General features: G+C 44.9%; 1 protein-coding gene across 1 annotated transcript in view; it reads left to right on the forward strand.

Moving 5' to 3' along the window:
* CHIC1 (cysteine rich hydrophobic domain 1) overlaps positions 1-10,388 on the forward strand; it is a 59,208-nt gene extending 48,820 nt beyond the window's left edge. Inside the window, exon 6 of the mRNA XM_056809158.1 lies at positions 1,711-10,388. Within this exon, the coding sequence (XP_056665136.1) occupies positions 1,711-1,749 (39 nt within the window). The 3' untranslated portion in view covers positions 1,750-10,388. The remainder of the gene's footprint in view (positions 1-1,710) is intronic.
* The last annotated feature ends 5,655 nt before the right edge of the window (positions 10,389-16,043 follow it).

Here is a 16,043-nt window from a genome sequence, read left to right on the forward strand (position 1 = left end):
CTCTTTAGATCTCTCTGATCTCTCCTTTGAACAAGAATTTTACCAGTGATTGCAAATTCCAGAATTCACCAGAGAGAAGACTTTACCTAGAATCCTAACTATGGAGGGCAGTTAGGTGGCTCAGTGGATCGAGAGCCAGGCCTAGAGACTGGAGGTCTTGGGTTCCAATTTGACCTTGGAAACTTCCTAACTGTGTGATCTTGGGCAAGTCACTTCAACCCCACTGCCCAGCCCTTACTACTTTTCTGCCTTGGAACCAATAAACAACATTGATTCTAAGATGTAAGGTGAAGGTTTAAAAACAAAAGAGAAAGAATTAGGGGCAACTGGGTGGCTCAGTGGATATGGAGCCAGCCCTAGAGACAGGAGGTCCTGGGTTCAAATGTGGCCTCAGACACTTCCCAGCTGGGTGACCCTGGGCAAGTCACTGTGCCTGCATGGCTATGCCCTTACTGCTCAATTCAGAGGATTTGTTCTAAAATGGAAAGTACAGGTTCTTTTTTTAAAAAAGGCAATTGCAGTAGTCCAAGTGTAAGGCAGTGAGAGAACACTTCCCGTGTATAGAACGTGGACTATGAAGAGTTATGGAGATGAGAGAGAGAATGTGGATGAGAAATAGCAAGCAGGTCAGTCTCAAAGGAAGGTAATCTGTATAAGCCTTGAAAGGTAGCCTGGAGCCACATTTGTCTGTCTTTATGTGTTTAGGGGGCTTGTATTTTGATTAGAGAAAAAGGAGCCACTGAAGCTTCTTGAGCATGGAAGTGACTCGGGCAGGCCTTTCAGACCGAGGGTGCCGGGCTGTCGGAAGGGAGAAATGGTCTTCTGAAACTCTATCTCTGGGCACCATTCCAAGAGGTAGAGTCAAGCTGAAACTGCAGAAAATGGAGGCAAAAACAGAGAAAACATTCCATGTCTACTTCATGGGGTAGCAGAGGATCCCAGTTCTACTTGTGTGACCTTGGGTGAGTTTCTTCTCCCTAGATCGCAGTTTTCTCTTGTGTAAAATGAGGGGTTGGACTAGAGGGCCTCCAAGGTGCTTTTCAGCTCTAACTTAGATGATTTTAAGAACTATTTTACCGGACAACATCAGAGGATTGTTGATGTTAGAGGTAGAATAAACCCTGGTAGCCCAACCCCTCTCGTTTTACTGAGGGGGAAACTGAGACCCAGAAAATCACATTGACTTGGCTGAGGTCACACAGGCAACAAGATTCAAAGCTAGGCCTTTCAATTGCAAATGCACTGTTCTTTCTAATAAACCACTGAACTGGAGAGCCAGTGGAGATGCCCAAGCAAGTGGCCAAATGGGTCTTCTGTTATGAGCACCACATAACAGAACTGGAAATCGTCCCTGCCTACAGGGAGCGTATACTCTATTGGGGGGCGGGATACAGCATTTGAATAGAGAAGTAAGTGCAAGATTATTTGGAAGGATAGTCAGAGCAGTTTCAGCTTTTACTGCTACTGAGCCGCCATCTTGGTTCAGTCACAGTGCAAGATTAGGGAGGAGAACTCTAGCAGTGAGGAAGTTCAGAAGGCTTCTGAACTGAACCCACAAATTCAAAGAGACCCTGGTGAGGAAGGGAGTACATTCCCTGTGTGTGTGTGTGGGGGGGGGCAGCCGGCTGTTGCTTAGTAGTAGATTAGTTGTGTCCAACTCCGGGTTTTCTTAGCAGAGATCCTGGAATGCTTTGCCATTTCCTTTTCTAGATCATTTTACAGATGAAGAAACTGAAGCCAGCAGGGTGAAGCGACTTTCCCAGAGTCACACAGCTAAGATCCTGGAGTGATTGGACATTTCCTTCACCAGCTCATTTTACAGATAAAGAAACTGAGGCCAACAAGGTGAAGTGACTTGCCCAGGGTCACACAGCTAGGACGTGGCTGAGACCAGATTTGAACTCAAGAAGAGGAGTCTTCCTGAATCCAGGCCCAGCACTCTGCACTGCAACACCAAGTATCAGTGTCAAGTTTTGAGCGGGGACAGAGCTAGTATGCCAGTTTGGCTGAAATGTGGAGTGGGTGAAAGGTGGTGCATAAAGCGAGGTGTCTAGGGAGTTGGTGGGAGCCAGCCTGTGAATGGCTTTCGAGAAGTTTGCATTTACCCTAAAGACAGTAAGGAGGGAGCAAGGATTCGGGAGCTGAGGGTTGACATGGTCAGATCTAGGACTGAGAAACATTACCTCAACGGCTACGTGGGAGATGGGGTGGAGGAATGACTCGTTTGACAGAGGGAGGCCAGTTTGGTTACTGCCCCAGTCTAGATGAGAGGGAATGGAAGCCTGAGGTAGTCAGCTGAGTGGCCAGAAGGGAGAGGACTGTATAGGAAAGCTGTCCTGAAGGAAGAAGCCATAAGGTTTGGCAGGGGGTGACATGTGTGGCGTGAGTGAGGGCAGTGGCTCGAGGAAGACACAGGCCAGGAGCTAAGCCAATGGGAGGACCCGATTATAAAAGGGAAGTTCAGAAGGAGAAGAAAAAACCATCAGTCCCATTCAGTTCCTACACAAGCCTTGGACTTTTGATGTTAAACTTGTGAGTCTCCTCTCTATCTCTGGCTTCCTCTTCCTCCTCCTCCCCCCTCTTTTCTCTCTCTCTGTCTCTTTGTCTCTCCTCCTCTCTTTCTATCTCTCTCCTCTCTTCTGTCTCTGTCTCAATGTCTCTTTCTTCCTTTCTCTGTCCTTTTGTCTCTCTTCTCTCTCTGCCCCTCTATCTCCTCTCCTTCCTCTCTGTCTCTCTCTTTGTCTTTCTGGCTCTGCCTCTGCCTCTGCCTCTCTCCCTTTCCCTCTCTCTCACATCTTTAATCTCGCCCTAAATCTCTTTACTACTGGGGAAAACTCCAGGAAGACCATATTTACATGAAAGAGTCAGAGCCACCTTCTCCAAAAGAAATGCACCCCAGGGAGTCAGCCATGAACTCAATTGCACTCCCCCAGTTCTTGGGGCCATCATAAAACTCAACCAAGTGTTTCAAACCCGTCAAGCAAGTCGAGAAAAGAACGATCCAAGATTCCTATCTGTGCATCTTAGAATATGTCTCTAATGGGCACCTAGCATGCCACGCTAACCAGTCTCCCTGTCGAAGGGCTTTCTTCCCGGGAAGGAAGACGATGCCACGTTGGCTACGAGGCCAAAGGACATCTGTGGAAAGGAGCGGCTCAGACATAGCCAGTAACTAGCATCGAGAGGGAAAGACACGAATGAAGAAGGTCTGGTCCACGGGGGATGAGGGGACGTGGGCACATTTACTTAATTTCTGCTTGGGAAATGGAGAGACTTGGTAGGAAGGCTAGAGGGAAAAGGATCAAAGAAGCTGAGAGCCAGAAAGTACAAGCCACAGCCCTCTGAGACTAGCAGAAAACTTGACAAATATCTCCTGCTGTAATAACCTTAGGAGGTAGGCTGCTGTTATTATGCCCATTTTACAGATAAGGAGTCCAGGGGCAGACAGATGTTAAGTGATAACTCACAGCTAAATATGAAGCCAGATTTGAGCTCGGTATTTCTTCCCAACTCCAGGCCCAATGCTCTAACCAATGGGCTACCTGGATTGTCTCTTGCCTAGCCAAGATTCCAACCCAAGTTTCTTGATTTCCATTTCAGTGACCACAGACATTATTAGGACACACATGTACTATATACCCTCACCTTCCATCTTAGAATCAAGATTCTTGATTTTTTTCCTTCTAAAACAGAAGAGCTAGGCAATAGAGATTAAGTGACTTGCTCAGGGTCACACAACTAGTAAGTATCCACCTAGCTGCCCCCTTACTATGAATTCTTTTTTTTCTTATTTATTTTTTCCCCTTAGTATCAGTCCTAAGACAGAAGAGTGGCAGAGGCTAGGCAATCAAGTTAAGGGACTTGCCCAGGATCACACAGCTAGGAAGTGTCTGAGACCAAGTTTGAACCCAGGTCCTCCCAACTCCAAGCCTGGCACTCTATCCGCTGTGCTACCTAGCTGCCCCTTCTGCTAAGCTTTTCTAAGTCAATATGTAGTGGACAGGATTCCTTATAGACAGATTAGTAGCCCCCACCAGTTCCTATTTGAGTTTGAGTTTGATGCTCCTATTACTTAAGGATCTTAGAAGGATCTTTTTAGCCAGGGCAAACCTTTAGGTTGACCTCTTCATTTTGTGAATGAGGAAACTGAGTCTTAGAGAGAAGGAGTGACTTGCTCAAGGTTTCAAAGCTAGAAAATAGCAGAAGTAGGATTTGAACCCATGTGGTGCTTTTTTCATTGCATACCATCTGAATCATGAAGTCACTCCACATTAATTTATTCATCTACAAAATGGGGTTGGTGATGCTGGCACTCAAGCGCCTCCTGTTTGCTCAAATGCCAGCTTCTGTCTTTCATGTCCCTCTTCTGCTCTCCCAACTTGGTCTGGGGGCTCATCATGTAGTTTCATTTAAACTTCACATTTAGTAAATTTCAAGGGGAGGGCAGGGAAAGGGATCACACCTGCAGTTGACAAGAGAGGGGGCTCAGAGCTACCAAGACTCAACTTAGGAAATTGTGGCTTTAGAATCTGAGGATCTAGGTTGAGGTTCCAGCCCTGTCTCATATCTCTTTCCTTGGGCAAGTCACCTTCCCCTCTGGGCTCCAGCTGACCCATCTGTGATCCAAAGGGATTGGAATTAGTCCCCAAAGTCCCTTTCAACTCTGAGTTCCATGATAAACTAGTGGCTGCCCAACCCAGGGAATTGTTCCAAGAGGCCAGCATCTCAGATCAGGATGGAACCTCAGAAGACTCCCACTGAGAAGTAATCTCCCTGACAGCTGCCCCTAAGAAGCCATCAGTTAATTGATTATTATTAAATGTGTGTTAAGCACCTAATAATAATAACCACTAACATTTCTATAGCCACTTCAGGTTTGTGAAGCAATTTACAAATAATATCTCATGTGACCTTCACAATTCTGGGAGAGAGGGGCTGTTATGATCCCCATTTTACAACTGAGGCAACTGAGGCACGTGGAAGTGAAGTGACTTGCCCAGGTCACACAACTAAGGCCAGATTTAAATTCAGTACTTTCTGACTCCAGGCCCAGCACTCTACCCACTGTACTGCCTGGCTGCCTACTGTTGGCCAGGTATTGTGTTAGGTGTTAGGGTTAGAAGGACTGAAGTGAACCAACCCCTACCGTCAGGAATGATACATTCTAACCTGAGGGACAACATATATTGACTATACAAAGGAGAGTCTGGGGAGGGAGAGGAGTGCTAGCAACTGGGGCAGGGCCAGTGGGAAAGCGTTCATCTTCCCACTTGAACCTCTCCAGTGATGGAGAGCACAAGGCCGTGGCCTTGTGAATACCACTAAATGGCCTCCTACTCTCTAATCCAATTCCTTCCCAGCTTTCGATGGCTGCTTCCTATGGAAAGTTCCCCCTGATCATCCTAGTCCCAAATGACCGTGGGATCATAGTTCCGAGGCCAGAACGGATGTAGGAGGACACCAAGTCCAATTCTGTTCTACAGAGGCAGAGAGATTTTCAGTGACTTGCTCACAGTCATATAGCTAATTCCTACTTGAGTCTCCCCGTCTCCAATCCACTACTCTATTCTTGATACCACATAGCAGATCTCTTCCTTTCCTCCGGTCTGCTGGGACCATATCAGCTTTTCCATTCATCTGGCTTTGGACATACCCTATTCAGTGTCAAGCTCTGTTTTCTTGTGTGAATTGAACATATCTATTAATCACACTAACCTCAGTTTCTATTCACAGAGCCCTGTACAAATATTAGGGCCTTATTTTTATGGATGAGGAAACAGAAGTTCAGAGGCATGAAGTGACTTGTCCAAGGTCACAAAGTTAGTGTCAGGGCTGTCAGGCAAACTCAAGTGTTCTTGTTCTAGATCCCCCGCTCTTTCCCCTGGAAAATTAATGGGGACATGGGTAGAACCCTACTCTGCTGTAGTTCCCTTTCCTTTAGTGTTGTCTTCATAAGTACTCCCAGGAAAAGTTGGGCCGACCTAACTCAGAACAATATTATCTTACGTTTGCGTGGGGGCTTAGAATCTTCTGAAAGCACGTGTACATTTATGATCTTCTACCATTCTAACAACTTCCCAGGCTCATCGAGGCTGATTTTTATGACATTTGTTTCCAATTTGAAAAGAGAAAATAAGCCCAGAGAAAGGAAGTGACTTGTCTAGGGTCTTATGGTTATTTAAGATGGAGAGCAGAGCTAAAACCGAAGTTTTTTCACCAGGCCATACCAGCGCCAGTGGCAGTTGGAAGCTTGGACCCTGTGTGCATTCCCAGCTCTGGTCTTTCCTAGATGTATAAGGCTGTGAGCAAGTAACTTTCCCTGTCTAGAGGTAGCTACGTGGTGCAATAGATAGAGCACTAGGCCTGGATTCATGAAGACCTGATTTTGAATCTGCTGGCACTCAGACCCGTCCTAGTTGTGTGACTCTGGACAAGTCACTCCACTTTTGCCTGCCTCCATTTCCTTATCTGCAAAATGGAGTACCTACCTCTGAGGGTTCCTGTGAGGATCCAGTGAGAAAATAATTGTAAAGCACTTAGCACAGTGCTTGGCACCTAGTAGGCACCTATTAAGGGCTTATTTTCCTCGTATGTAAAACAGAGGAGTAATAATACCTGTCTTGCCTGCCTGAAAGCTACCTGGAAAAGGGAGCAGTTATCCTCTTAGTGCCACTGATACAGTCAGACCTGCTAAAGAGGAGGGCCTGGCTGATCTTAACTGAGGGAATTAGGCAACCTTGGATCAATCCCCATCATGCCGTAGGCCAGGGAGAGGCCACTCGACTTCCCAGTCTTCCGAAACCTGTCTCCTCCTGCTAGAGCCCTGTGGTGCTCACCACCTAGCCTGTGACCCACTCTTGAGCCATCTAGGGAAAGGACTGAGTCATCGCTGGGACCCAGATGGAGTAGTGCCACCTTACCCAGCAGCGCCTCGGTTTCCTCTGTGTAGCTCTGGTCAAGCTACTCCCCTCCTCCGAGTCGTTCAGTTATTTCCAACCCCCCACTGAGGAAAGCTCTGGAGACCATAGCAGAGCAAAGACCTCAGGCCAGGGCTTCCACTCCAAATTCTGTGTGCTTTTCCTAGAGTGAGCTGCTACAATGAGTGCAAATCTCTCGGCCTGGCACTCAGAGGGTTCCTCAGTTGCCAACGTTAGCTCATATTACTAGATTGCAAAGCAGCAGTCTGAACCTCCAACTAGACTCCCAGCCCTACCCTATCCTTGGGAAAGGTGTATTTGAAGCTTTGGGGCCTCCCTAAAAGCAGAGGGGTAAGAGTATAGAGCATTTGGACACAGAAGTTTGAATTCTACCTGTGTGACCCTAGGTAAGTCACCTCCCTCCTTGGCCTCAGTTTCCTTATCTAGGGGAGGTGAGAGGCTTGGACTAAGTGATATTAAAGGTTTCTTCCAGGCCTAAATAATATAATTCTCTGCTTAAGATTAGGAAATCCTTATTAAGTACCAACTACATGCCAGTTTCTGTTCTGGGTACTGAGGATACAAAAACCCAAGTGAAATAATCCCTGCAGGCCCTCAAGAAGTTTACATTTAGGGGCACCTAGGTGACTCAGTGGATAGAGAGCCAGGAGGTCCTGGGTTCAAATGTTCAGACACTTCCTAGCTATGTGGCCCTGGGCAAGTCACTTGACCCCCATTGCCTAGCCCTTCTTGCTCTTCTGTCTTAAACCAATTTATAGTGCTGATTCTAAGAAGAAGATAAGGGCTAAAAAATAAGCTGACATTTTATTGAGGGGGCTGAGGTAGTGACATGAAGAAGACGCCATCTGGAAACTTGTAAGGATGGGCAAGGGTCAATCAGGAGAATGCCTCGATTTCTCTTATTTGCCTACTTTGGATATATTTCTGTTTCTTCTGTATGTGCTGATCTAGGGTATACAGGGTAGTCAGGGAGGAAAGCACTTCTAGCGTGAGGACTTTGAGCCCTTTTTCTGGCTGCTCATCGTCCTTTAGAGTCCTCCTGCCATGCAGCTCTCACAAGAAGCTGGAGCATGGACAGCAGTTACATCCTGGTAAACAGTCTCAGCAGGGGCACTAAACCAGGCGGAGGCCTCAAGCCTGTTGGTGAACCAGGGGGTGTCTCGTGCAGTCACACGAGGACTTCCTCTGGCCCAAGGAGCCGATGGGAACAGTTTGTTTCCAAAGCCGTGAAGGTGGCTGAAGCAGGGGCTTCAGTGGAGCGCTTTGAGCTGGCTTGGGCAGACAAGGAAGATGCCAAAGTCCTCTCCAGTCATCCTGACTTGGCTCCTGCCACTGAACTTGGATGACTTTGGAGGAGAGCGTGAGGCCCATGACTCTGCGACCCTGCCTCCCCTACATCCAATTTGTGCTCTAGTCACAAGCCAGTGATGTCTGTCATCTTGATGGCCCTCTTCAAGTGCGAAGAATGGCAACCAAACAATGTGCTTAACTATGAAGCCCCTCCCATTAGAATGTAAGCTCCTGGGGGCCAGGAAATGTAATCGTTCTTTATTTTTGTATCCTGGAGGCCTGGCACGGAATAGGTGTTTAATAAAATGCCTTTTGATTGCTGGTGATGAGCGTTCAGAGAAGAGTGCATTGTCTGGCAACTTTGCCCACACACCTCTCTCCATCGAGGAATGGTATGGGCATGGGCATGCCCATTGGCACCCTGTTGCTGGAATAGAAGCCAACTCCCAATTCAGTCTCACTAACGAAGACTGCCCAGAGGTAACTTGGTTGGTTTGGAGCCGCCTACAAAATGAATCTTCATCCAAAATGTAGCCCTTCTGAGCATATGTAGACAGCGATGGCAGCAACAGCTGGTGGTGCTGGTGGCATTGAAGCCATCCGTGGCTGCCTTGGGCATAGACTTATGGGAGTTGCATATGCTAGGGTTGCCCATGCCCATGGTCCCCATGTAGAGACCTCCAGCTTCCCCTATGCTTCCTTTTCCTTTTATATATACAGGTGAGAGCCTAGAAATGTGAAAGTGGATTTTCCCAGCCGAAGAGATGGCAACCATTGGGGCAATCTTGGAGAAGCACGTAGGAGATCCATGTGCTTATTCATATACCTCAAGAGAGGGATTCATGATCTTTGTCATCCCAGGGCCCTTATCTTGTAATTAGAAGAGAGACATTTCCTCGGGGGCTCCACCCTAGATTCTCAGGCTCCGCCAAGTCAAGTATTGGGGGTTTCCTTGTAAGCCCAGATTTGGGAGTTTGGAGATGGACCCTTCAGCCCAGAGAAGGGGAATTTCCTGAGCATTGGGTTTCTTAGAGAGAGGAGAGGAAGGCATCTATCTCCCTCACTAAGTTCCCTTCTGAAGGCACTCCAAACCATGGGGTAATGCTGAGCCTGGAGGACTCCAGGACTCTATGGAAAAGTGGGACCCACCAGAGAGGGAGAATTGAGAGGCTCTTTACAGGCTTCCTTTTTTATTCATAGAATGTATCCCCCAGTATCTCAGTGCCTCACTCCATTCATTCCCAGCATCAAAGGAGACAGATATCACAAGCAAACAGATAAGGCTGTATAGATTATGTTTTCCATTTTTCAGTTCATTCTTCGGAGGTGATATTTACAATTTCTTCTTCAAGCATTGACTCTGTAGCTGTATATGTGTTCTCTTGGTTCTACTCACTTCACTGTCTGTTGTCATTTATGTGCTTTCTACATTCGTTTAGGGACCCCCATAAGTTCTTTGCATTTGGGTACATTTTCTGTATCTGTACCCATTATCTTGAGTATTTACACTGACATGGGACCCTACGCTGGTGGAATAGACCCAAGCTGTATTGGGTGATTTTCCAGAGGAAACTCTTCAGGGTGATGGGGAATCCGAGTTTCAGGCTAGTTAAACCCAACTTCAGAGTCACCTCCTTCACAAGTGAAGTCCTTACTTCTCCAGTCTGTAGCGTTATGTTGCTGTGATCTGTATGAGTGTGGCGCCCTCTCCTGGACTAGTCTCAGCTAACCAGCTTCCTTTCAGCTAGAACTCAGCAGTGTGACCCTGGGCAAGTCACGTCACCCTCATTGCCTAGCCCTTACTGTCTTCTGCTTTGGAACTGCCACTCAGTGTCTAGTCTAAGATAGAAGGTAAGATTTTAAAAACCCCAAACACCATGATTTGAGGTATTTGCAGATTTCCAAGGTGCAAATGCTCATGCTGAAAGCTGAGCAGTAGGTGGCTTCCAGCCGGCTCCAGCACACCCCTGCAGAGGATACTTAATTTCAGGCTGTCAGTCAGGGATTTCCAGTGGTAACTAGTGCACTCCCATCCCTTGAGACCCAGAGGGGAAGTGACTCGTCCAAAGTCAAGGAAATGGTAGAATGGGGCTTGGAACCCAGCATCCTCTGACTTGAGAGTCTTTGTATTCTCAATGGAAAGCCCTAGCGTCTCCATACATACAGCAGAGCACAAAAGAAGGTGCTGTGTGCCAGTGGGAATCTCCATACATTTGTAGTTATTTTAAAATGATCTTGCTTCTTGGGGCCTTCGCTCCCTTATGTGCTCTTAAAAAAGCTTCTGTCCCCCTTTGGGGACATCCCCACTGCTCCCCCTCCCTCCAATTCATCTGATGAAATCACTATTGCTTTCCTACCTGACTCCCAAGTTAAAGAGTGACAGAAGGGAAAACAGAGGCTCAGAGGAAAGGAACCCACCTCGTGGCCAGCTGTCTTTCTGCACCCTAAATCCCAGGGAAGGGGCTTCATCCCAGGCCTGTCCCCTGTGTCAACATGTCCGGTGAAGTGGGACCTTCCCTCAGGGGGAACCTCTCCTGTGATGAGGCCAAAACCTGGGGTGTCTACCCCCCAACTGAATAAACTGGGGACTTCTAGATTCCATGTTGACACCTGGAAGCCCAGCTGGCCATGGATAGCACTGATCAGAGCTCTTACGCCCATCTTCCAGGGTTGTTTGTCTTTGCCGTGATGTTACTGCCCTTGTAGAAATTGTTCCCTGGCCCTGCTCCCTTGCCTCACACTGTACCTTAGTTCTTACCACTCAGAATTCTCCGCAATTGCCTCTCGTGTTATTTCTTTCTAAGCGTTGCCTTCAGTGTGTTCCATCCTTCTCCAGTTGATGGGCACCCCTTAAATGACAGTTATCTGTTTTTCTTCTCTCTTCCCTTTTCTGCTTCTTGAATTTGATGCATTTCCACACCAGATTTTTTGTCCTGCCTGTGTGTGGGGAGTATGTGTGTGTGTTCAACCCTCCTTTGTCCATTTCAGATGAGCAGGGTTCATCTGGTGCCTTCGGCCTATATCCCTTCCTCAGTGGGTGTTTGCATATTCTTCTTATTTGGACCAGTTATGAGAAACGAGTCCCACCTCCTTCTTTCTCAGACCTCTCTCCCTCATTCAGAACAGAATGAACACATTTCTAGGTTCTTTTTTCTTATTTAACTAACTCCTTCGATGACCTGTGAAGGCATTAGGATTCTGAAGGGACACTTGTTCCTTCTCCCTTCGTTAGAATGTTAGCCCTACATCATCATACAGCCCCTTCCAATTGCTTAAATAAATCTATCTTTCCAGGTTTCTTTGGACTCTCTAAGTTCCTACTCAGCTCTAGTCTTTTCATCAGAAATGCTTGAGAGGGCAGCTCAGTAGATCTAGAGACAGGAGGTCCTGGGTTCAAATTTGACCTCAGACACTTCCTAACTGGGTGACCCTGGGTGTAGCAGTACCAGCCACTACAAAAAAGTTCTCACATGGGTTTGGTCACCTGTGGAAGGAAGCTAAAGATTGAAGAGCAATGGGTAATAGTTTAAGGACTAGGGAAAAAGAGACTTGGGTTGAACAGACAGACAAGAGACACAGAGAGAGCATCCAGTCAACAGGCCAGGTCACACACACACCGAGTGCTGATCTGTTTATTATAGATTTTTTGCATTGGGGGTTTTGGGATGTCAATCAACAACGGGAACAGTAGAAGTATTAACATAATATTAGCGTCCAATTACAAGATAAAGGAACAAGTAGCAACACAATTGTTTAGCCAGGTGGTCAGGGAAGAAGCTCATTTGAAAGTCCTTCCTGACTTTAGTCAAACCTTCTCCCTCCCAGAAGGTCCAGACCCATTCAGACGACTTTTTCAGATGTTAAGTGTAAGTCTGACATTTCAAAGGACCCTTACTAGTTGTCTGCTAGCTTTCCAACTGCAGATAATAATAGAGGCTCAATTTTGAAGCTCCACAAAATTTAAGCCCAATCCAATTTAAGGATTCAGAAACCAGTCCTGTGAAATAATAGAAATCTATGCATGAACGCTTTGCTCATTAGAGTCAGCTTTGGAATACATCTTTATTACCTCCGTGATTCATTATAACTGAAACCCTTCACTGGGCAAGTCATTTCGCCCCCATTGCCCAGCCCCTACCGCTCTTCTGCCGTGGAACCAATACACAGTGGTGAGTCGAAGATGCAAGGTAAAAGTTTTCTTTTTTAAACTGCTTGAAATCCCATTATTCCAATAAAAGTTCATTTCCCCACTGTAGGATTATGCTCAGCTTTGAGTATAAGTAAGTTCTTGGTAATTTTTTTTCCTTTTGGGATATTGTTTTTTTCCAGATCTCCTATCCTTTTTAAGTAGAAGTTGCCATGTCTTAGGTTTTCTTAACTGTAGCTCCTTGCTACTTCCTTAAAGTGGGGGTGCTTGACTACGACATTCCTCAGATTTCTCCTTTTCAGATTCTTTTCTGGAGGTGATGTGTGAATTTTTTTCCATCTTCACCTTGCCATTTAGTGCTAATAGATCTGGGTAGTAGATCATTTATGATTTCTTGGAATAGGGAGAATAGGTGCTTTAAAATTTTATTTTTTAAATTTTTTTCTAAAACCCTTATCTTCTATCTTAGAATCAATACTGTGTATAGCTCCAAGGCAGAAGAGTGGTAAGGGCTAGGCAATGGGGGTTAAGTGACTTGCCCAGGGTCACACAGCTGGGAAGTGTCGGAGGCCAGATTTGAACACAGAACCTCCCATCTCTGGGTCTGACTCTCAATTCACTGAGCCACCCAGCTGCCCCCTTAAAAGTTTATTTTTAAATTTTCTTTTTAAAATTTTTTTCTATGATTCCATGATTCTTGTTTGTCTGTCTCCCCTCTTCCCTCCCTCCTCTTGGAGTTGACAAGCAATTTCACTGGGATATATATATACATATATATATGTGTGTGTGTATACATATATATGTTACTACTCAAATCCTATTTCCATATTATTTATTTTTGTAATAGAGTAATCTTTTAAAATCAAAATTCCAAATCATATGCCCATATATAAGTGATAAATCATATGTTTTCTTCTGGATTTCTACTCCCACTGTTCTTTTACTAACTGTGGATAACATTCATTCTCATAAGTCCCTCAGAGTTGTCCTGGATCATTGCATTGCTTTTAATAGCTAAGTCATTACATTTGATCATTCCACAATGTTTTGCTTACTGTGTTCAATGTTCTTGATATCAGATATTGTCTTGCATTTCCCCCCCAAATTTAAAATTTTGTTCTAACATTCTTTGCTTTCATGAAGTCATTGGTTCCTGTTTGGTCTAGTCTAGTTTTGGGGGAGCCCATTTCTTGGGCAAGGTTTACCACTTTTTCTTCTATTAATTTTCCTTCTACTTTCCCCTCCAGAGCATTTATTTCATTTTTTATATCTTGATTAATTTCTTCTTTCTGTTTTAGAGTTAATACTAAATATCAGTGCTAAGGCAGAAAAGAGATAAAGGCTGGACAATAAGACTTAAGTGACTTGCCTGGGTCACTCACCTTGCCTAAATATTAGCCAATGCACACACAAAAACACACACACACACCTGACATTTTGAACATGTAAAATGAAAAACAAATCCTGGGCAGCAATTATATATACTGACATTTATTGTACAAAGTTGTAAATTACAAAATGTTGGGGTCTGGGTCCATCCCAGCTGGACCAAAAAACCCAGAGTTTATGTGCCAACTGGTATACACAGAGCCAGATTACACTGACCACCCTTTAAAAAGAGGAGTGGTCTTTCATCTTTTCTTAGAAGGGATCTTTGGAGAAGGTCTCTTTTTTTTAAGAAAGTAATTCTACAAATTTATTTAAAAAATCAAGCCATTCTCCAATCAACAAATGGTTAAGGGACATGAATAGACAGTTTTCAGCCAAAGAAATAAAAACTATTAATAAGCACATGAAAAGTGCTCTACATCTCTTATAATCAGAGAGATGCAAATCAAAACAACTCTGAGGTATCACCTCACACCTAGCAGATTGGCTAACATGACAGTTATGGAAAGTAATGAATGCTGGAGGGGATGTGGCAAAGTGGGGACATTAATTCATTGTTCTGGAGTTGTGAACTGATCCAACCATTCTGGAGGGCAATTTGGAACTATGCCCAAAGGGCGCTAAAAGACTGTCTGCCCTTTGATCTAGCCATAGCACTGCTGGGTTTGTAACCCAAAGAGATAATGGGGGAAAAGACTTGTACAAGAATATTCATAGCTGCGCTCTTTGAGGTGGCCAAAAATTGGAAAACAAGGGGATGCCCATCAATTGGGGAATGGCTGAACACATTGTGGTACCTGTTGGTGATGGAATACTATTGTGCTCAAAGGAATAATGACCTGGAGGGATTCCATGTGAACTGGGACGACCTCCAGAAATTGATGCAGAGTGAGAGGAGCAGAACCAGGAGAACACAGAAGTACACAGTAACTGAAACATAGTGAAACAATGGAATATAACTGACTTTTCTACCAATAACAATGCAATGACGTAGGACAATTCTGAGGAACTTATCCAGAGAAAGAACTGTGGGAGCAGAAATGCAGAAGAAAAGTATATGACATGGTGTGATGGGGATGTGATTAGGGTTTTGATGTTAAAGGGTGGCTCTACGGCAAATATGAATAACATGGAAATAGGTTTGAACAATGATCAGTGGATAACCCAGGGGAATCACTTGTCAGCTCTGAGAAGGAAGAGGGAAGAAGAGGGGAACCATGAATCATGTAATCATGGAAAAATATTCTAAATTAAAAAAAAAAGAAGCAAAATTTACCAATAAAAAAGAAAGCATATTCTATGAAGTAATGATTCATTCCACATATGGTAAAAGTCAAGGTCACTCTTGTAGCTTCAAAGCCAACTGCGATATAATGTCTGGACACATTCCAGGATGTTGGACGCATGAGCACAACTTCCCTTGGCGAGGTTATCTTGTCCAGCATCTCGGAGAATTTTTCTCACAATATGATTGTTGATGACTGATTCTCAAACATTTATTCAATCAAGGAACAATTGGGATTATTCCTTATAACTTCACTAAAATGCTAAATTAAAATACAAATTATCCAATAGGATTACATGCAAAGAATTATATAGAGGCACAAAATATTAAATTAAATATAAATGAAAGGTGATTAATTAGGTTATCTTTTACAAGCATTAAAAAAGTATCTAATTGACATGTTAAAGCCAAATAAGATTATAACTGAAAGTGGATCGCCAATTCAAAGTGTCATGTGTTAGGCTTGGCCCACTCTCTCAAGGCCTGGCATGCTGTGCTACTTCTCCCTTCAGGGTTTCAAGGTACTCTGGGGGATTCTTCAATGTATCTTTTCCATTACCTTTGCCCAGAGCTTCTCCAGGAGGCCCAGTTCCAGTTAAGCTCTTAATATCTCGTAGTATCTGCAGAGGGATATTTATTTGCAGCCTGCAGAAGGAACAATTTCATCAGGTATCTGGAGGGCAATCTCTGCTCTTCGCTAGGGCCTCTTGGGGAATGGGTTGGACTCCACTGCCTGGACTCTTATGGCTAGATTTTCCGTGGTTGGTAGCTCTACTCTCTGTAACTAGAATGGACAAGAAAAAAGGAAAAGAGGTGACTCAATGCTTAGAAATTGGAGGTCCTGGGTTTGAATTTGAATCCAGCCACTTCCTAGCTAGGTGACCCTGGGCAAGTCACTTAACCTCTATTGCCTAGCCCTTACTGCTCTTCTGCCTTGGAACCAATATCAATTCCAAGGCAGAAGGAAAGGGTTAAAAAAAGAAGAACCCACTAG

The sequence above is a fragment of the Monodelphis domestica genome, chromosome X (assembly GCF_027887165.1).
Source record: "Monodelphis domestica isolate mMonDom1 chromosome X, mMonDom1.pri, whole genome shotgun sequence".
NCBI lineage: Eukaryota > Metazoa > Chordata > Mammalia > Didelphimorphia > Didelphidae > Monodelphis > Monodelphis domestica.